This window comes from Oxyura jamaicensis, chromosome 2 (genome assembly GCF_011077185.1).
Source record: "Oxyura jamaicensis isolate SHBP4307 breed ruddy duck chromosome 2, BPBGC_Ojam_1.0, whole genome shotgun sequence".
In the NCBI taxonomy this organism is placed as follows: Eukaryota; Metazoa; Chordata; class Aves; order Anseriformes; family Anatidae; genus Oxyura; species Oxyura jamaicensis.
Window position 1 is genome coordinate 91,908,728 of NC_048894.1, and position 23,072 is coordinate 91,931,799.

General features: G+C 36.0%; 1 protein-coding gene across 2 annotated transcripts in view; it reads right to left on the minus strand.

The window, feature by feature from the left end:
- LPCAT1 (lysophosphatidylcholine acyltransferase 1) overlaps positions 1-23,072 on the minus strand; it is a 55,514-nt gene that overhangs the window by 11,438 nt on the left and 21,004 nt on the right. For both annotated transcript variants that reach the window (XM_035317454.1, XM_035317455.1), the window contains 7 exons: positions 21,416-21,450; positions 18,882-18,936; positions 15,033-15,115; positions 11,033-11,158; positions 6,150-6,303; positions 5,093-5,191; positions 1,644-1,782 (listed from right to left, as the gene is read on the minus strand). In XM_035317454.1, coding sequence (XP_035173345.1) covers positions 1,644-1,782; positions 5,093-5,191; positions 6,150-6,303; positions 11,033-11,158; positions 15,033-15,115; positions 18,882-18,936; positions 21,416-21,450 — 691 coding nt within the window. The remainder of the gene's footprint in view (positions 1-1,643; positions 1,783-5,092; positions 5,192-6,149; positions 6,304-11,032; positions 11,159-15,032; positions 15,116-18,881; positions 18,937-21,415; positions 21,451-23,072) is intronic.

Genomic DNA, 23,072 nt, shown 5'->3' on the forward strand with positions numbered 1-23,072 from the left:
CACATTCCCAGGCAATGCAAGACATCAAATATTTATTGCAAATAACTTTCAAGACAGGAATGCAATACCAGAAGTTTACCTTCACCTTTCAGTTCTTTACCACAACAAATTGCACATTTATTCTTACTAATGATTAAGCTTTCAGATAAGTTAAAATCTCTGTTCGCTGTTTCTTAGCACTTTTCCTCAGAATAAGATCCAAGCAGAATTTCAAAGAAGTGATGTAACCACCATCCTACTTCATGTAGTCACACAGACTACTTTTGAATGTAAAAAAATTAGAGTAAAAATAATGAAAGCAAGAGCTATACGTTGTGGCTCAGCTGTCCAGGTTTTATTGTGGTGCGAACATACTATTACCAGTCAGGAGACATTGCAAATAAAAGTGCAAGTTGGTACTATTAAAGATGAATACTAAGTATGAAGTCTTGAGTAACTCACATGAGCTGGTTTCAGTTCAGTTGTATACTATTTTAAATTTAGTTTTCCCTCAAACAATGAGATGTGCCAAAATTAGAGATCAGCTTAGGTTCTTTGCTGGTATTTTTGAAGCTGGTGATAAGGGGGGGGGGGAAGAGTTGAGTCACCACTTGAATGAGCTGGGAGACAACACGGAGTGCCAGATAGGAGCAAAAGGGATCAAAGTAGAAATGCTGGGGATATGGCAGATGAGAAGTACAGAAAGGAAATGGGCAGTAGAGCAGGAATCAAGGAGGCAAGTGGTAAGAGGGAAAAACAGGAGGCTGGTGCAATGATATTCATTTCAATGAGTCTAAAATTGTTCTGTAGTTGAGGCATTACATAATTATTTTTCAAAAGGGAAATACTAGTGTAGAAAATGTGATTCACTAACATTGATGTTTTAAATTAACATTTTTAAAACATAAATGCCTATGAATTATCCTGATGGAAAACCACTAGGACAGGAGCATGCCAGAAGCACTTCTATTTGGAGTATGTGCTACATTGGCTATCAACAACTCAGTTAATACTTAAAATAATACAACTAAATTTAGAACTTTACTGCATAAAAGATGAAGAATCTGAAGTAAGCACAAGTACTTTGATTCCCAGCATAATCTATTCACCCAGATATCTCAGTTTTTCTAATGCAACTTCCTCGCCTCCGTATCACCTGCATTACAGGCTATATATCGAGCAGCCTTTTCAATACCCCCACATTTCCCCCGCACACACACACGACTAACTTTCAAACAGGCTGAGAAATTACTGAAGGAGAAAAATCTTATATTATCCTATATTCTGGGAGGACAGATATAGTGAGGAACAGATACAAGAGACAAATCAAGAGGACAGAGCTAAGGCTGCTTTCTTAAAAATACATATTCACATGCATGGAAGCCTGAGAACAGAATATGCTGAAAGAGTCTATTTAGGTATCACCTGACAATGTAGAAGGGAAAAAAAAAACTGAAAACGCACACAAGACATTTGATATTAAAAGGTGAAATTCTATTATTATTTTTTTAATCTAAGTTAACTTTGTCTGCAGTGCTTTTTTCATTATAAAACCAAGCCCACTAAAAAGACAAAGTCTAAGAAAAATATAACTGGCTTGTATATCAACATGAGTTTAGACAACTTTGACATTGTAACAGTTCAGATCCACTTAAAATACTTACCATATGTAATCTTTCCTTTCTCTTCTTCATCTACAGCTCTAAAAAGATGTGTAACATTAATCTGTGACACACCCATGGCAGTCTTTAGAATATGAGCTAAGTCTTCTTCTGTTATAGTTCCATTTTCTGACTGGTATAGCTGTAAAACAAGACAGCAAGACAAATCATTCTGAAGCTGAATACTAACTCCTATGAACAGTCCCACATTAATAAGTTATGCAAAATTAAATTTTAGCTTGAGAAAATCTAGTCACTCTCGGATTGATGATGGTCTACTAAGGATTACTGAGTAGTCTGGGTAGAAGATAGCATTGATTATTAGTTCACCTGTGTATACTTACATAGTAAAGCTTGCTGTATCCAGAAAAACTCTATGCATTTACATGCCTGAACACTGGAATTTCAGTGACGTTTCAGAGATAAGACAGTTTAACAGCTACATGTTTTGCAGATATGTAACTAAGAATAAATATTCGTCTATTTAGCTAGATGTCTGAACTCCCAGAGAGCCTGTGGAATCAGGTCATATACTTAGGTTGGCCTAAGCAGAAAGAATTTCCCACTTGGTCAGATATAAAACTCAAGATTCCCTCGACCAACGTCCAGCTGATTGTACAGCCAGCTTGCTTATAGATTCCTGCATCTAAATTATTATATAGAAGCTGTATTAACCAGAAGAATCCCACTCTAAACAGTGATGAACCTATAATTTTCTACAAATACTTCTTCCATTTTCTAGAAAACTGTAATTTGCTTCTTTTCAAGTCCTGAAGAAAAGAATTTGCTCATAGGCAAAAACTTAGCTTTACTACTGACAGATAATAGATAACTAAAAATAATTATTCATATACTCATTCTATCTTTGTATATGTACAGTGCTTTCCCCGGCAAAAGAACTTGAGTATTTCATAACATCTGTAACAAACTTCATTAAATTTTCTAAAATAACTAATTTTGCCAGTTCAATAGAAACTGAAACAAAATGGTTTTTGAAATAGCATTGTCTAATTCTAATGCATGACATGGCTATAAATATTTAACTATGTTTAAAAACAACCTACTTTGGAAACTTTCTTTTAGTTTCTCTACAGCAGTAAGAAGGTGGGAACTGATGAGGATGAACAAAACGGACACAATGAAGTGATTTTCACAGAAGCAGAAGTTACTGTCACAGACAACACACCTTGACGGAATAAAAAAGTCAGTGGAGTACAAAAACAAACGTTCTGTGGAGAGAACTCACTTTATGCTCAGTTCAGGACTCTTGAATTTTGATCCCTAGCACCCAACTTGCAGGCTGTTTCACAAGTAGGGGCAAGGACAAGACACTTGTTTATTAAAACCTGCTATATTTTCACAGATCAAATACTCAGAAGGTGATACATAATGGTAACGCTCACAAGCATCACATTGGCAAGATTTGCCACAGCCTTTCACTTCCTTAGTGATTAGAAAAGGAGGCCGCCTCGCACATGCTCTGGAGTGCTGCTTCTGGAACTGGTTGACATAATCCCCACTTCTGCTTCTAATTACCCACCACTTTAGATCTCTGGTGGCTCAGTAAGCCTATTTTTCAAGTTCTTCAGCCACAACTAAACACTCCCACTTCAAAAACTTGTTCAGCTACGTGAAATACTGCACATTATCCCTAAAAACAAATGACATGGTGGTTTGCAAGTAGCAGCATGTGGCAGAGGACAGCAACTATTCTAAGTCATGCATTCATGAGCCAGCTAGATCTTTTGATGACTAACAGTAAGCTGTGTGAATATCTCAATATACATGATCCCAGGAAACAGGGCAGAAATTATTAGAAAAAAAAAAATCAGTTGTTTTTTCTCCCTAATATGTAGCGTCAGGAAAATTTCCTCAGCTCAAGACTTTCTTTTTTTTTTTTTTTTAACCTTCTGATCATCACTAGCAGGATAAGTGAGCTATACCTGCTTCTCCATGCTGAATGCTTCCCATTCTTAATAAATGTGTACAAGTTCTGCAGTTAAGTTTATATTTTGCAATTAATACATAATTTTAAGTTCCCTGGTTATGAGTTTCCAAGACTACAGCAGATAGTGAAGAACTTCTTTTTTAAAGAAACGGTTCAATTAACTTGAAGTTAGGTGCTTCTAAAAAGAAATCACCTAGTCTATGGTCTTCTCTTCCTCAATTTGAGGAAGTATGTTGCATATTTTGCATCACAAAAGTGAAATTTCACTGAAATACTGCCCCAAAACCACATTTAAGTCTACTTTAGGGTTGTTTATTTTCAGATGAAGACAGAGATAAACAGCATGTTATCATTTCTGTTGCATTACTTTGATCAAATGGAATAAACAAAGGCAGAAACCTCTCTGCTTTTTCCTCATGTGTAAATTAACCCCTCCAACAGTAGCTGATTTTCCACAGAATTTGTAGGAACTAAGTATTTCTGTTTCTTCCTCCCGTCAGATATTTGACACTAGCCAAATGGTGAGAATGATAGATCTGAACACTAGGCATTCACAGGAACCTCATTCTTTAGCAAAATGTAGTTGAGAATAGTACAAATTTGCTGAAGAACCTGAGAACAGCTGGATTCAGAAAATAAGTCTGCCATGTAGTACCATACAACTCCAAAGTTCTCAAGTTCATGCATTCATCCGTGATGACAGCATAAAGTGTTAACATTCTCAATTTTCAGTAGCACTAAAGACACAAGACCCTACGAGTTCAAGACAATAGGACAAGATGATATAAGACACAGCACAGCTTGAAATAGCAATATTAAATAAATTAGTTAAAAGTATCAAATTAAGGTGTCAGACAAATCTACTGGAAAGGCTAACATTAAGCATTGCTGCTGTCAGTTTTTCAAAAGGTGCGTAATAACCATCTACGTTGATGTTGCAACAAACCACTGAGTCTAGAACAAGATCAGGAGCACCTATGGGAAGGTATAAGATCTGGGCAGAGACTGCAGGACCTGGGGAACTGCAGGACAAAAAAGAGACACTGAAAGACTAAGAGAGAAGAATAAATATTTTCAAGAAGACAAAGGAGGAAAAAGCCATCTGTGTTAACATGTAGAATTGAAAGTTTTGACTTTTTTTTTTTTTTTTTAACTTGACAAAAAGATTTTGGTGAAATATTTTAAAAGCAGCAAGCACAACTCATTAGCCTTCAGTCTACAGTAATCAATACAAAGGAACAGACTTAAGGTATTGAAAGATTTTACAAGAACTCCACAGAACAATTTCACTTTGCAAGATTCCAAGTTTGTCACGTAAAACGATGCATTTTTTCTCTCTGAACATGATCTAATCTAACAGTTCACCAATGTTATTTTAATGAAATTAAGTATCAAAAAGGCATGTGAAACAAACTTCTGTTAAATCTAATTGACAATATTAATTATTTCTGAAAACACCCACAAAATTTAAGTAAATTATATAAACAAAGAAAACTTTGCTTACCTGAAATGCCAGCTGAATTGTTTCCAGAGTTTTGGATGGCTTACAGACAACTGACAGAGCAATGACAAATTCCCGAACATCAATTACGCCCTCTTCATTCTGTGAAGGAAAACCTCATCTCTGAATACTGCAGTTTGCCTCAAAACATTCAAAATAACTAACAGCTAACAACTAAGATGCAGAATATTCAGAGATCACTGCATATGCCATTGCAAAAAAAAAAAAAGGGCAAAAAAAAAGCCTCACTGAAATGGAATTACATCAGTGAGAGAACTAGGGTTGTAAAAGCTCTGTAGGCCCTTTTCAGAGTACCAGTCAGAATTCCTGTTTCAAAGATTCTTAAAAGACAGTGCTGCTATTGTTAGCCTTTACTTGCATATTTAAGATTTTTACATTAAATCATCTGACTTAATAGGCTGAAATTAAAATTAGAGAAGCAGAGGTCAAACTGGTCTGATTTAAGCCCCGAACACATGACATTTTAATCTTCTCTCTAGTCTAGGAGAGCACACTGTGAACATATGCACCTCCTGGTTCAAATAGCATCTCATCAAGACAAAGTTAATGGTCATTTCCCCATCCTGTCTGATTGCCAGAGGATAGAAGAACTGGCTCATTTACCATGTTCCTAGGTCCTTCAAGGTTTGCTTCAGTAATCCTAGAAGAATAATTTATTTACAAGCCAAGTGTTAAGTTCATAGCTAATATACACCACATTCTGTTGCGACAAGCAGTAGTTATAGTTTGGCCTGAGCCTACCTTCCCTCCTCTTTATATTTTGTTTCTAGAAACAAAATGAGTTTTGTGCAACTGATATGCTTCTTACCTTCTACCTGAATGACTGCTTCATTTAGTTGATGATGTGTGTCCTTACATGTCAAAAGGGAAGTGCAGTAGGCAAATACTGTGGTGTAGCAGGCAAATACTGTAGTGAAGTGCGCAAAAGCACTTAACACTGGCCCAAATCAGACCTCCATGAATTCAACAGGAGGAAAATCAGGCTAGAGCAGAGCTTATCTCAAGTACTACAATTTGTAAACATGGTATTGTTTCTTACCTCGTCAAAAAGGGCAAACATATTTTCTAACGTGTGGGAAACTGGAAATTCCAAATATGCTGCAAATTCCTTAAGATCAACCTTCTCTTCTTTCATTTTCATGGCACTTGTAGCATATTTATCCAGATCATCTTCAAGTGTTTCTGGTTTCAGCCTAGAAAGCACATTATTTTTGCACATTTTAAAAATAAACCTAGTTTTAAAATACAAATATCAGTATAGTGAATGAAGCAATGAGTGACAACAGTGTAAAATACAACAAAATACAGAACCAGGGTTATGAAACTGCTTTATTACAAAATAAGTACAGGATTCCTATCATTTTAAGGCTCCCATTAGTTCTTGAACTGCATTAAAAATTACTGGTAAGCTTTAGAAACCCTGATGATAAACTTGTGTCCTTTACCTTGGTTATAAGACAGATGTGTATAAGCAGTCCAACATGTGCAAGAAACATGAACCTAGAACTAGCCAGTAAGAAATACCAGGCACGGAGAACTAGGTAGGATTTAGGTCACCTGAACACAGCTGTATTTTAGGACAGTAACATAAACCAATTACGATTCCAAATTTACTAATATCACTGAACGGGAAAGACCTGATGCATCTTGTCTAAAAGAAATCAGGGATTACATAATAGCGATTATACTGCTAATCCTGCTTGTCAGTTCTTATTTTTCACATTCAGCCTGTAGTTAGACACCATGATGAGACTACCCATCAAACAAGGCTACAGCAGTTAATACAGCTACAAAAATTACCTCGTTCCTTCTGATTGCAAAAGCAGACTGATGATGGTACAGGTTTATATTAATGCAGATATCTGCTGCATGGTGTTTTTTTTGCTAAGTCAAACTTCCTGTTTTTGTTTTGTAAAAATAAATTTTGCTATGAATATACTAAACATAAGTGGTGCTGCAGGTATGTGGGGTAAACTCTCTCACTAATAAAACAAATCAAATCTTGACCAGTAGATTTACTCTGAACTGGTTTAGGGTAAAGGTAGGCACCCAAATTTTTCAGTCTGAAGACAAAAGGAGCCAATAACATCTTCTCCAGTATTCTTCTGCAGTTATCTGTTTTGCCGTTTGCTGCTGCAGACAAGGGAAAGCAGTTATTCACAAAACCCACAAGCTCACAACAAAATTGTCTCCAAACTGCAGCTGGACATCCTCAGCAGCTTCCTCTCAGTGAGGAGACTTCGATCAAATATTTAATTAACAACAACATACTCAGAAGCTTTCAAAAAAAAAAAAAAAAAAAAAAAAGAAAGCATTCCTGGTAGGAAAATTATCCTATACTTAAACTCCAGACCTCGATTGCTAGCTGAAATGACTGAACAACCTTTCCCAGAAATTACACTTAAATAAAAACAACTACAATGCTATCTGCCATTACCTAGCTTAACCTGCCAAAAAAGGACTAAACAACTCCAAGCACTGTATTTCTGAAGTATAAGACCCAAGTATGTATGAGTTCTTTTAGAGACTGCATACCCTACAGAACATTCATATGTTCTCCCTCCTAGCAGGAAAGCACCTGCCATAAGCTTTGGTCCTAGGATGTATAAAGAGAGCAGCGAAACACCCCCCTGCAACATTTGTTTTCCATGATGTAGTTAAAAAAAATGAACAGGCACAAAGGAATCCATGGAGGGCTTGAGATATATATAGAACTCAGCTTCTAACATGCAGCATTACATATAAAACCAGTCCATAGACAATAGATCCTCACTGTAGGAGCCGAAATGGATTTTAACTGTAGGATGATGCCAGCTGGCATCTGAATACTCCCTTGAGATAAGCCAGCACTGACACAGAATATGCAATCTAGCATCTGTCTCTAAACCAGAGAGATTTGTTTTGCAATAAAGTGACTCAAAATTCACTTTCTAGAACTGAGTAAGCACTTGTTTGGTGAGTAGTACCTGAAGCTTGATGGGAGCAAGTTTTCACCAAACAACTAGCTAAGTAGTCTGGAAAGTTAAAAGTTTGACAGGCAAAACCTTGCATCGAAAACAGATGTCTGTCAGATTTGTGTTAATTTACTTCTTGTAGTTTTGGATTATTAATATAGAAAAAGATGTGAGCCAATCTCAGAAACAGTGTGTGGATCACTGAGATGACCATTTTGCTTCAGCTTGAGTCTGAATGCCCTGTACTTAGCTGGAATCCGAGGTGGGTTCACTTCCCTCTAGCCCCATCAGAATCAGAAAGTAACTGGTGTATGAGTGACCATGACACACAATGCTGAGGTCCTTTGAAGCCAAGTGGTCCAAATCCCACAACAGGCTGTAGTTCCAAACCAATATGAAAAGGTTTGAATGTCTCAATTCCTTTACAATTGTTACTTTTATCCCAGTGGAGGCTATAAAAGCTAGAAGGCCAGTAGTGGCTGTCTCTGCCCGTGAAATCATGTTTGTTTGCCTAACGGCTTCAGTGCAGCATCAAGGCTTTAAGGGACATAACATTGTTTGCTGTTGTGTTTTGCTTGATTTTGTAAGCCAATCCCTACAGATGGAAAGGACATTTTTCAGGATGAACAGCTGTGAAAATTTAATCCTTCACAGCAGACTTGATGGGAAAGCCAGATCCCTGAAGGTAGGATACTTTCAGCAGAATTACCACTGTTCTTAGTGAGGGAAATATCTTACCTCCTTCAAGCTAGTTTTAGCTGCATTTGACCATCTGAAAACAAACTCTTTCCTAGCTGCTGTGGCTACATGGCTTCCAGATTGCAGTTGGATGCCCCAACTGGAGTACAGGCTGAGCAAATTTTACAGACATGTAAATGGTAATGAATCCTGTAGATACATCATATGAACAGAAACAGTTCTGCAGTGTAGCAAACCAAGATATAACTTGACTTCAAAGAAAACAGAGGAAAAGCAAGTCTGGATTTGCCTTATAGAAGTCTTGCATTTAAAAGTGGGTGTTACCTAGAAGGTATGCTCTTGCTCAAAAGCAAGTATTAAGTCTGGAAGCAAAATCCATTTGATAAAATTTACTGTTTGAGTTATTCAGGGATATGACTAGATGATATTAATGCCATGCTGGCCTCAAAGCCTTTGAAAAAGCAGCAAATGACTGCATTTCCATCAATCATGCATTAGAGGTGAAATCATATTACAAGCTTCATCCAATTGAGCCAGAAAAATACCATGGTAATAGCATTCTTTGCTGGCATGTACCCAAATCAAGACAGGATGATAGTTCACCAATGTATGGTTGCTCAAACCAGACAAAGAATTTCTGGGTTGTGGGGAACCTCACTTACAAATATATATAAATCATTTTAGAGGCCAAAGAAAAGACATCAAGAAGTGTAATTTAAAAACACAGCTTTAAATTGAGCAGACAGAAGCCAGAGAATGTTACAAGGAGATTAAACTGAATCCTGGGATTATCAACTGCATCATAAGAGTGGGGCTTTATTTTTCTTTAAATAAATATGTTGGTGGAGTGTTTTTTTTTTTTTTTGTATCGTAAATTCTGAGGTTTTGGAAAAATGAAGCAAGAATCTATCTGGTTCCTCTACCTCTAGAAGTCTCTACCATCCTACTGGAAGTGCTGTCCCACATTCCCTTTTCTCCAATACATTTTTGCCTCCTTTTTTATCCATTTTATGTACACAAACTGGAAGATGAAGGAAAAAAAGTGAAATAAAATAAAGTATGGAATTGAAACATTAAAACTATGCTCCATACTTTCAGGTAAGGAGACAAAAAAGGAAAAAGGTGTTTACATATTAAAGTAGTTAATAGGCTGAAAACATAAGTTCAGTTTGTGCTTGTTTAATAGGATGAGAAGAGAAACACAGAAGAAAAGCTGAAAAACAGCAATAAGTTCTACTATGTGGTTTATTTATTTTTTTTATCCCCCTCCCCCCCACCGCCCACTGTTTGATGAAGCTTTTTGGTAAGGTAGAGCCAGTGGGAACTGATGTCATAAGAGGAGAGAAGAGATGAGCCATAGCCATACTGCTTAAAAGAATCTACAGTTTCTTTATAAAGCACATCTAGCAGTAGACCAACCACTTCTTTGTGCTTCCTGGGAAACAGTGACCCCTCTGCCCTCTCTATTACAACACTACCCCAGTCACAAGACTGTGCTATGGCAGCACTGTTCTCCTTCATAGATGTCATGGGGAAAGGGTAATTGACTCTTAGCTGTATCAAATGTTGCAAGCCCCACAATATTTCTGACCCTCTCTGGGAGGGGGTCTTCCACCTTTGTACAGGATGAACTCTCGATACATACACTGCTCACTTGTTAGACTGAAAAAAAAATTTAAAAAATCAATTTTACAACCTATTCCACACATTTGGGTCTAGTGGTACTGCTTGCAAGTGGAAAAAAAATCCTGTATTTTTCTGTACACAGGCAAACTCTTTTCAAAACGTGTTTCCATTCTCATCTTAAGGGCAGAAAAGAATGCAAGCCCTTGTTTACGCATAAAACAGCTTCCCCAGTCAGGGGGAAAGGCTTAAAGCCCTTGCAACCATGCAGTAAACAATAATTATATAGTTTTCCTGTTCAGATGACCAGAAAAAGGTTTTTCACCCTTTTCTGCAAAAAAGAAGGCTTGATTCCCCAATACATGAAGAAAAAAAAAATAAAAAAAATCAATGAGGGAATAATGTTAAAGGCATCTAGGGCTGTTGTTTTTTCCCTGATGGCATAAGTAACTGTCTTGACATCTGAAGTTGGCTTTGAGACATTTGCTTCTAATGCAGTATTGGATTAATCTTTGTATTAGTTTCCCCGACTACAATATGACTACATTCCGAATGTACTCATAAATGCAATATCGTTATATGAAGAAAAACATACATAGATATATAATAAAGATGCACCTTATGTATAAATATTGTATATGCTCACCCAAGGCTTCTCACAAGCTTTGCAAATTCTAAAAGACATGTGTCTGAAGGCAGACGAAGTTGTCCTTCAGCCAAGGCTAGCTGACAGTCTTCAAATGTATAGTCTGTCACTGAAACTCCCAGTGCCCTTGAATAAACCAGAGAAACACAGGAAGCAAGTTAAGCTATGAAAACTGAGCAGAATGTTCATTATTTTGTTCTGTACGGCAAGAAATCCTGCAACAACTCTTCTCCTTTCTGAAGAAATAAGGGAAATCCCATAAGAGAAAGTTCATATACAAAGAATAAAATATTGTCCACTATGAACCCACTACAGAACATGTTTTGACTTCATAAGTACATGAAAATGTAAAAGAACAAGGCAAAAAATTCAGTCTTTGATACTTTCAGAGAAGTAACAAAAATAATTTCAAAGTTATTTATCTGTAATTAGGTATTTTTTCAAGTTTTAATGTGAAATATTTATACTGTTGTTACACTAACATTAATAAATCAATCACCTGAACAGAACTATTACCTTCAGATTAAAATTATACAACAGGCAATATTTTTAAGAGTACTCCATAAAGAATGGATAGAACTTAAAAGAACAAGTAAACTTGAAGCAAACATGACAAGTTTAAATGTATGCAATAGATGGAATAAAAAAATACTCCCAAGTGTTCGTGCACCAAACAATTAGGTATTCATTTTTCTTCAAACTTGATGCTGTGTGGTACAAATAGCACCAAAGATAGTTCACAAGGAAATCTTGATAAAGCAGTTACATCATATTTGCTGCACTGAAGTTTAGAGAAAGACTCTGGTTTTTAAGAGGCCTTGAAGAATTCAGTGTACAAATGTAAAAAGCAATTTAGAAAGCAAACAGCTTCATACAAGTAACTCATCTGCCAAATTTTCCATTATACTTGATTTTATTTGTACTAGCATAGAACATTATTTCTGCTGTGCAGCCTTTTCTAGTTTGATGAAGTCCTCACAGGATTTCCTAACTTTCATTCCTTTCATCTGCAGGTTTTTCTACCTCATTAGCAATCACCTTTTTTGTCTTTTAAATATACATCAATGGCAAGACTGTTAAAAAATTCCTGAGACGTATCACAGTCATTTTGGCTGTGATGAAAATTCCGCATTTAATGCTGCACTTTATTATAGCCATTTTGATCTGTAATTGTAGTTTCATGTAATAACCAATTAGTTTCTGTTAAGTAGCCTCTTCCTTAGAACCTCTTAAAAGGCCTCTGAATGCCAGTGTAAGGTACACTAGCCAGATTTCACTCATTAACTTCAGCAATTCTGATATAGTAGTGAGATATGCACTTAATATTAAAGCTACTGATCGGGGTTTCTCTCTTCTAAGGATGAGAAAGTCAAATATTCACCAAAAAAAAATCTCACTGATATTCAAGCTCAAAAGTACTAAATATGTTAAAAGTTAGATATTATTTATAAGCTACTTATAAACAAACAGGACATGCACTGTAGTGTTTCTGGATGAATGGCCCCACCCTTGCACAAAAAAAAACAAAAAACAAACAAACAAACAAAAAAAAACAACAAATAGGAAGGGAATAAAAAAAAGAAGCCAACTAAACCAAAAAGATACAGGTGTATGGAAGAGTCACTGGTATTATACCACATGAAATTAATTTTCCTTGGAAGAAGAAAGGAGGAGTGTTTATCATGCCAGCTTAGATTACTTCCTATTCTCTACTTTCATACTGTGCATGCAGTAGATCATCTTGTTAAAAACTTCCCTGTCAACTATCAGGCAGGTAAATAGATGAATTCCAGGGCTGGAAGAATACAATATAACCCACAAGGAGTACTACCCAGAGTGGCTTACTTAAAGGGATGTGGTAATCACTAAGGTCACGTCCAGTCAGGTACATTACACAAAATTTAATCAGATCTTAAGGCAACAGTAGGTGTAGCACGCAACAGAAATATAGGAACTTACAGCACAAGCATGGGGAAAAGACATAGAAAAGGAGAAGCTAGTTAAAAATAAGTTGAAAGAAGAAATTGAAAGGGTAGACGTTAATTTGTGGTACAGAATGAGATACCATATTAGGGAATCAGGATAAAAAATTATTTTAAAAAGTTCTGTTAGGACAAAAAAAAAGTCCAATATGACTAAGCAACAGATTAAAGGTGGCAATTAGAAGGATTTTTTTTTTTTCTTAAGAAAATTTCAAGGAAAACAGAAGATGACAGACAAGTTAAAACATAATCATAAGCTGGCAAGCCAAAGCAAGAAATAATAAATTGTAAAAATAAATAAATGCTGGAAGCTTTTCAAATACCTCAAAAGGAAGATGACTAAGAAAGATCAGGCTATCCAAACTCCGTGGTAGGTAAAGGCCTGACATACTGACATCCCAAAACCAATGCTGGATTTAAATACTAACCTGTAAATAATGGTCCCTAGAAGAAGCCTTTTGAAAGAAGAAGAAAAATCTTATGACAGAATAAATGCTAAAAAAAAAAAAAAAATACGAGCTGCTCTTTTAATAAATAGCTGTGTGTGCACCTTACAGAAGGGGCAGCATTTTGACCAGACTCAGTGCTATCGGTACAGGAAAATTGCTACTACAGCCAACGCCTGCATTGTCAACACAGACACAAACAGGCTTGATAAGGACAAAGCATCTTCTCTTGCTCATCTTCTGGCAGTTTTCCAGCCTTTGGACTTCCAGAAAAAGCAAAATGAATCAAAATTGTATGTTTATACATACATCCAGGCTTTTAGAATTACAAAAAACAGAAGCAAAGAAGACAAAGAAACAACTTTTGTTCACAGTAAGTTCAGCTGTAGGATCAACCGAGGCCAGATAAAATTAGAGTTCAAGGGGTTCCTGAGTTCAGAAGATAAATCACAAGCTGTATAGGGCTAACGCTTTAATACAAGACCTTGATTTCAGCTCAGAACACTGAAGAAGCTAAAGCTGGGGAACATGCAGAGTTCATTATTTCTGCTATAACTTGTGATTTTTTTAGTTTCTTAGAATAAAGACAGGCATACTAGCATTCAGTGTAAAAACCTTGGATGCAACTGTAACTCACAGGATTTTCTACAGAACTATTTCAACTCCTCTCCAGTGAGCTCTCTCTACTTCAATTCAACTTCTAGGAAAAGAAAGGTTATTTCAATTTGAGGTGCAGATTGCAAGTGCACCATGCTTTTTATGAAGCAGGAACGTAACAGCTTTTCCCATGCCTTCACCTGGAAGCATTTTTCTTCCCCCCTCTTTTCTTCATACTACCTCTACTTCCACAGTTAGTTAACCTGAGCATGCTCTCTTCAATGTTCAGCAATTTTATGTGGCCAGATACGCATATGTACTTGACATACCTTGAGACTTTTTCCATCCTTGCCTTCCCTGAAATTCTGGGTATTTACCTTTCATATCACTACCCAACATGGAATTCCAAAGCCAGCTAGTCAGTTCAAGCAAAACAAAAATACAAGGTCTTCTTGCAAACCCAATCTGTTGCAGGGGATGACTTTAAGTGTATATCAGTAGTTGTTTGCATTACATCAGTGTTCTATTTCTAAAACAGAAGCAGCTTTCCTGTGCTTTACTATTTGAAATAACCATGGGTGAACAACGAATACATGGAACTATTCTTAACTCCATTAAAAAGTCATAGCTTAAAATGCAACCTCAATAGCACACAATTCAGTTACATTACCTTTCATACAATTCAACCGTACCTTCCTCCCCAGAGGACTTAAACACGCACAGCAGCAAACGAATCAGATTGTTATATAAAGACATTGAAAAAAGAAAAAAAAGCAATCCTTACAATTCCTGCTGTGTTTGTGCCTCCCTGCCTTCCTCACTGAGGAAGACTCGTGCTATGTAGTTTTGTACACACTACTGAAGATTACAAGCTGCTTTGCCAGCAGGCAAATACACTGACTTGATTTAACACATTTCTTTGATAGTAAAATTAAATCATACATCTGTTTTTATTGCATATTACAACATACTTACTCTGCCATTACACGTCTGACGTTATTGGCATATAACACTGGATTCCTTCTTTCTTCTTCTGATGGAATATACACAGGTAGAAACTGCATACAGAGAACTGAATTATACCAAGAACATTTAACATTTTAAGCAACTTGCATTGCAGTACTGTGGTGAAAGACACATACAGTGTGTTGCCATTTACAAAATTATATTAGCAAAAGAACTACTAAAACAGTAAAAAAAATGAACTCAAATGCTTAAAGATTCATCACACCTCCAGAAATTAATTTCTTACCTCATGGAACCGAAAGATTTTTAGTTTTATTTTTTCATTAAGTGGGAACAGGAAGTTCTATATCATTTGAAAGTATTAGCATTTTCTTCCATGAGCCCCTCACATTGAAATTATACTTCTTTATTGCTCAGCTCTTCAGAGATAACCAAGAAAGCCATCTGCTACATGAGCTTTGTTGAAAATTAGCTTAAATATTGAAAATTCAAGTTCTCAGGACATTAGATATTTACTGTTTCCACCTCAAATTTAGTAATCATCCAATATGTACAATAAGCAGTCATAAGCATTTTCATCCTTTTGTTGTCAGAGATTTTTCAAAAATTTCTCCTTCAGATTGGACACTGGGTATTAGTACTCAATTAACAGGAAAACTCTAAATGCATGCAGATGACCACACAATTAAACCAGAGCTGCTGGAGACCTGTGACAGAAGAGGCAGCTTTCAGAATGAGATGGCCTACATTCAAAGACATTTGAGCTTTCACTTATGACTAAGTATTTATTAAACTATGATGTAGGCACCGAGATCATTCTCAATTTCACCTACAAAAACCCTCAGAACATCTCAAGTCCACTCACTCTTCAGATACAAGGAACAAGAAAGAATCGCTGACACCTCCCCACCCCACATCAGTACAAGACAGACAATTGCTTTGGTAGTGCGATGCCGTGAGATAATTTATACGCTAACTGATCAAAACGTTTATAGTTCTGTGAAAAGCTTCTGAAGTAGGAAACAATTGTAGTAAGCTTAGTTATATTTAATATAGTTACCTATGGGTAGTACAAAACTGGAATTATGATCCAGGAATTTCATACTGGTCTTTAAAAAAAGAAAATAAGAATTGGGAAATAAACATCTATTTTATCATTTAAGCAAATAATTCTTCATAACTGAAGTTAGCAGTGTTTTCAGTATCACATAATGCAGCAGAACCCAAAATGCTTTGTCATCGAAAATCATTAGACGTTTATTTGTTTCTTAGAAGTATTCAATGGTTGAAAAAAAATGAATTTACTTTGTGTTTTCCGAGTTTCCCTGTATTCACCACTGTAACTGAAAACACCCTGTTCTTCTCTTCTAGGTTTACAAGTAGTTATGTTGGTCCAATATGATATAATATATAGAAGAACAAAAAAAATTAAGCTAACAGAGAAAGAAAGATTGTTCCTTCAAATTCCAAGCCCAATTATATTCCTTTTACTTTGAGTTGCAAATTGCTATCAAGTAATTCATCCAAACACAGGACAAGTTTGAATATGAGGCAATTTCAGAGGTGTTCTATGCACCTGTGCCTAAAGAGATGGAAACAGCACTGTCATTTTGTCATCACGAGCAAAACTAAGAGAACTCTCAGCTACTCTAAGGTGATGGATGGTTGAACACTGATGCTGACAGGCCAGCAAAACAAACTGGCATGAGCCAAAGCAAGCTGCATGTGCTGATGATCACACACCCTTTAAGAGATTGAATCATTCTGGTATGCAGAAGATGAACAGCCCAATCTTTATAGTAACCTATTATAAAACCTACACTGATATTTGCTTTTCAACATACATGCTGGATGACATGTATGGTACACCACAACATTTATTTTATACATAGAAACCCAGACCAGGAAACCTCTGATTCTGATTGCTTGGCAGTTAGACCTTACCAGCTATTATCTAATCTAAACCATACTAATACTGTACTGTCTGGCTGTACACCTCCCTGAATAACTGGATTTTCAGCCCTTACTCTGCTATCAAAATTGGTTTGTGTTTGTCAGTATGCCTGTGTTGATGGAACAAGGCAGGAGTAAAAGCCAACTAACTTTGTAGACCAGGGAAAAACCATGACTGTGAACACAGAACAACCCTTTCTTCCACTACATTCCTCAATCTGCAGGGCTTCCTTTACAAAACCGGATTCAATACGTAGCTCTCAAGCATGCTGCCTCACCCCTGCAAACAGCCTGGCAAAAATCTGTGCTCCTCTATGCTCTGCCAGCTCATACTCTAGTACAGGGTATTTCATTTACTTAAAGACGACCAAAGACCATAACTTGTCCTTGTGCAAGATCTCTATGAGCTACAGAAACTCAGCAACTGCTAGCAGCTGCTGCCTCAAAATCAAGAAAGCTTAGCAGTGTTCACTTGTGTGAAAAGGCTCATTTTACTTGCCTAGGGCAGAAAAATCATGATTCCAAGAGTAAAAATCCTGCTCATCAGCTGGTTTGTCTCATACTTGCAAGAGGCAGTAGCTCCCCAGCCCTTCTACCTCATATATACCTTACCAGAAGGCAAAATATGAGTTTTGAGATATTCATCTGAAAATAAATCTTTTAGACGAGTAGAGAATACTGATCTTTGCAGTGGAATTTTTCAAGCATTATGAGTACTTGAAAAAAAATGTTGTAAGACAAACATGGGAAAAACGAAATATTATAAACAGATATAAAGTGAAAGAATCCAGTTGTTACACACTGTATAAGCGGACAGCAGGAGCCTGGTAGAATACTTTAAAAGCAAAACATATCTTCCCTGTGAATAAGATTTTATCTGCTGTGGGTTACCAAAACACAATACAGAATGGGGATTAGTTTACTGTAAAAACATTTTCAGATAACTTTATTATCCCTTTTGTAAGCCAGCAGTTCCTATTATCTTACATGAAACTTTTTTTTTGTTAAAGTACATCTACTTTTCTTCTTTTTGACACCACAATTAGACCACTATTTTGTAAGTAAATTTTTTTTAAGCTGTTAATAGCTGAAAACTTTCAACTGAAGTGATAATGCCAATCACAAGTTTCTGCAAGAGATACAGTAGTTCAGTGGCCAGTATTCTGTGCATTCATTGTTTTCCAGGAATTTAACAAAGAAACAAAACACAGAACATTGCAATGATTACTGTGATTAGGATATGTTGTATATTACAATAGTGATAGTTCTTCCTACTAATTTACCCTGCCATCAGATCCATCAAAGATGAATACATTTTCGCATTTCCACTACAATAGCCTTCAGCCTTAAGACCACAGTGTTTTCCTCAAAACAACGTTAATATACATAAACTCCAACTTTGTGTTTTCTGATTTCACAATCGAAACATTGAAGCTTAATAAAAGACCTATTACACAGGCATTAAATAAGCTAACTGGCCTAAAAAGTCACTGTAAGCCATTTCTTATTCTTTAAAAGACAGTTCTTATTTTGTACATCAGCATTCACACACATAGGTATCTAACACAGGGTTGGTTTTTCAGCTAGAATAGCAATCACACTGTTACAAGACAAGAACTTTATTCACAATGCTAACTCTATAGTTGGAAATACATCTACTCAATTTAAATAAGAAAGTCTTACGCCAAGTGGGAAACTATATATATATATATATATTTTTTTTTTACAGTTTTAGGTTACTTTTTCAGATACAGATATATTTGTCCAAAATAAGTGGTATTTAAACTTTTTTTTTTTTAAAAAAAAAATCAGTGTTAGCAAAGTTTGAATGCAAGCTTTTACTGCAGAATTATGTACAATATGATGTATACTGATGCTGCTCTGAATACACTTTATTTTACTGACCTCAATTTCCACGGAATTGTGAAACTGACACAAAGTAAGCCACAGAATTTCTAACCTAAAAGGGAGAAAAAAAAGGAAAAGGGTGAAGAAAAAAAAAAAACAACTTAGTGAAACAGTAACACATTATGCTCTGAAGTCTTCAGGTTACATTCTTACTTGCAGATATACAGGTACAATCATATTCAAATACAAATTTAACAGAAAAGGCCTTTGAGAGTACTTCTACACATTACGTTCTGTAAGGGGGGACAGAAACATTTTATACTGAAAGTGCACCTTAAAAGACACCCAAAAGGAAAAAGACAAACAGTAACATATACAGGTACTCATACATACAACAACATGATGTATGCAGAGTACGTAAGCCTGTTCCAGGAAAATGCTGTATTCAACTGAGTTGACAAGATTAATTAAAAAGGCTATGATAGTATCTTTACCTCTGTTTAGAATCAAATTATACTTCTGAAATCTGCTAATGAAATGCAATACATGTGTTTCAGTAGTCTAAGACACAACACACCGCTTTCTAAGGTTGAGTTGATTCCAGTAGTGATCAAATTCAGGAAAGGAATTAGTAAACCTACGTTAGGGAGCAGCATTAGTAGGCACACTCTATACAGTGTTTGTGTATGTACAGCAGCCAATTACTATGTTAGAAGCACAGATAAAGATCCTCTTAGGCAGATAAAGTGCACTTGCTAGAAGCAGAACTAATTTGCTACACACCAATTCAGGGATGCAGCATGTTTTTTGCCTTCTTTCCAATTTAACTTCCAATATATTAAAACAAAGAAAAGGTACAACCACCACTATAGAACTTATGACTTCATGTTTACACCATCAACAGTAAGTGTGAAGATCTGATTTCTACATCTTACTCCACGAACATTAAAAACGCCTAATAAATTACAAGTACACCTTTCTCTCTTCCAACTCTGTACTCCTCAAAGATACCGAAAAAAACCCTGCCCCATCTTGTTTTTATACACTAATGTTAAATTATCAACATTAATAAAAAGTTGATAGAAGCCATATTTAACTCAAGTCTGAGGTAGAGAAAATTTAAGTTGTATGCTGTTATTGAAGTCTTTGTTTTCCAAGGTGCAGTCAAGTAAATCTGCGCTGAATAGCATCAAACTAGTAAAAACATTACTTTCTGAAAGCGTTCAGTTTCCATGAAATACATTTTCTATTTTATGGGTCACATCGACTTTTGAATAACCTGCCAATCTTCTGTAAACAGAATATGCCTGGATACAGCAACGTTTTCAGATTAAGTTCTGGCTGACGCCAAAATAAAATGACATAGGACAACAGATGTTTGAAAAAGTGAAGAATGTAGCAGCCTTAACAGTATTTTCTGCTAAGACATCAGAAATACATTTTAGGTCACTCAGGAGAATTAAACCTAATTAAGTAAAACTGTAATTTAAATTGCCCTAGTGAATTTGCATAACATTCCATGCTACTTCAGAATTTGATTCAGCTTTCGTTTGATTTAAATTTGTTAGTAGGGGTCAACACTTCTGAATGAGAGTACTGTGTTGTAAACATTTAAGTGCTTTGAGGTAACACATCTACAAGTTCCTCCCCAAGTCCTATATGTTCCTGACTCCTCAGATAGGACACTAAAGCTGGAAGTTTTTAAAGCTGCAAGTTTTAATGGAAAGTTTAAAAAAGTGATCAATGATTTCAAGTCTCCAAATCTCTCTTTAATTAGACCTGGCTCCTACTCCAATTAAATGTGAAAAAAAAAAATCTAAATTACCTGAATTCTGACTTATCACAATGGTTTTCTCATTCCTACTAAAATACAGGATCTCAGGTGGGACATTCAAAACAGTAGCTCCAAAGGAAGAAGCTAATGGCAAACCATTAACCACAGAATCCAACTGCCCTTCATTTAGGGCTGAAAATTTCTGGGTTTGATCTTCATTTAAATATTTTGGAACTTCTAAACCGACTCCAATGTTGAAATGGTGTGGAAAAACAAAACAAAACAAAACATTTAAAGAAGCCCAAACTCCTCCATTTTGTATTTTACGTGACATGAATTTGCTAAGGAACCTCTAGAATAACATTTTGTTTTAAAATGAGTCAAAGTTACAATCAGGCAAGATAATGGAAACAGTATTTTCAAATTCCCTAAGTGGGATGACTGCCTCCATGGGACTAGACCAATTTCAAACAATAGCCATACAGACTTCATACAGACACTCCAAAGCAACTTGCAGGCAATAAAATATGTAGAACAGAAGCATCTTGTTTTACTTCAGGCTCAAAGGAAAAAGAAAATAAATAAAATTCATCCAGCAAGCCATCAAAAGCATAGCATCAGAAATACACTGTTTATAACTGGATTCCTCTAACCGAACATTATCATAGTTAGGGAATAATGCATGAAAGACAAAAACCCACAGCACAGTGCAATAGCCAGCAATTACTACTTGACTATATACTTCTGCAAATCATGTAACTAGAAACTAATTAAGGAAAGCAATTATGATGCAAGCAATAAAATATAAACCACTTACGCTCCTGGGCCTTGCCATGTCCATGTGATTGTATCCTTAGGAAAGGAAGCATAACAGTTCTAATTATTGCACTTTAAACTTCTGTTAAATTATAGATAGCATAACTGATGACATATGACTAATAGGTTTTCATGGAAAATTCAATTCAATTTCCACAAGTTCTTAGTCCCAACATGAGTAAGCTAAAGATAGCAGGAATCAAACTCTTATGAAGCTTGGAAACACCCACTAACTCAGCTCATAAATGCGGAATATCTATATCTGTATTTATAAGACATTTAAAGATTCAGGGAATTCTTAAAAAGCTGTTAATCTTGGATTATTTTTTTTTAAACCACAAGCCAATTTTCCTTGAGATTTTCAGTCCATGTGCATTTTCCTGACCCACCCTGCTGGTCAGGGTGTCCCTCAAGTGTCCCCACACTGTAGCTGGACCTCCCACCAACAGATACGAGCTCTGTGACACTTCAAGTGTCTGAGACCGGTAGAGATGACTGAATGGAAACCCTCTCAACTGAGAATAATTAGTAGGACCAGTAAGACCATGTGTTTTACCTCAAACAGGATTTTTCCACCTGCCTTTTTTTCCTCACAAATGGCATACATCCATCTGCCTGATCCAAAAATCGAAAGGTACAAGACATCTAAACCCACCTAGTTGCTCTCAGGGAAAACCAGCAACACTTTTAGAAAGCTGACATGAAAAAGTTCACAACTCCAAATCCCAAAGCCACATGGGAACATTTCCTGGAATCCAACATTTATAATCCTGCTTAGAAAAGAGAGCTGAACAAGTAGGGAGTGATGCCTAGCAGGAGTTTTAACCTCCCTTTTGCTACTCAGAAATTACTGTTAACCATTACTGAATTCTAGCTGATTTTTTAATTGCAGTAAAAGGCATCATCTCCATCTCTTTCTAGACCCTTTATTAACTGTCAAGAAAAAGAATTACTTGTGTGTAAAACACTAACAGGGGCAAATAGCAGTGAAAGAAGTAAATAAGATGCAACTACCCAAAAGAGAACAGAGACCTAGAAAGGAGCATATAACAGATCACAAGAAGGAAGATGACAAAGGTCACCAAATTTTTAACTGTAAGATTAAGAAACAGTGTAGGAAAAAATTGCAACACTTGGAGACTTGATGTACATGTAAAAAGAAGCAAGAATGCAAAAACCTGAAAGTTCCAAGTTTTGTTTGTTTGTTTGTTTTTGATTAACTGGGAAAATACTGCACAAGTCACTAGGAAGCCAACAGGACTCAGGAAATTCTTATTTCTAAAACATTGGAAAGATTTCTATTAACCTACTGAAAAATTTCTAGGTTAGTTCTATGCTACCACCTAAGAGTTTAGGTGATCGATCACGTGTGCCATGATCTTGAAAAAAATCAAGTTAAACTTAAAACAAAAAATGTGACTCAAGGAAAACTGAAAGAAGGCAGCACAGGCACGAAAAGTGAAAAATACGATTATGTGATAGATCAACAACCTGGAATAAGGTCAACATGTCATGAAGGACTACTAAGAATTTAAATTTTGACTTTCAACAGTTATTTTAAAACCAAACAAAATATCACTAAAAAGTATCCCATTTCCAGCAATCGACATGGGTGCATGAGCGTAGACTTCTCTACCTAGTGATCTTGTAGAACTTGG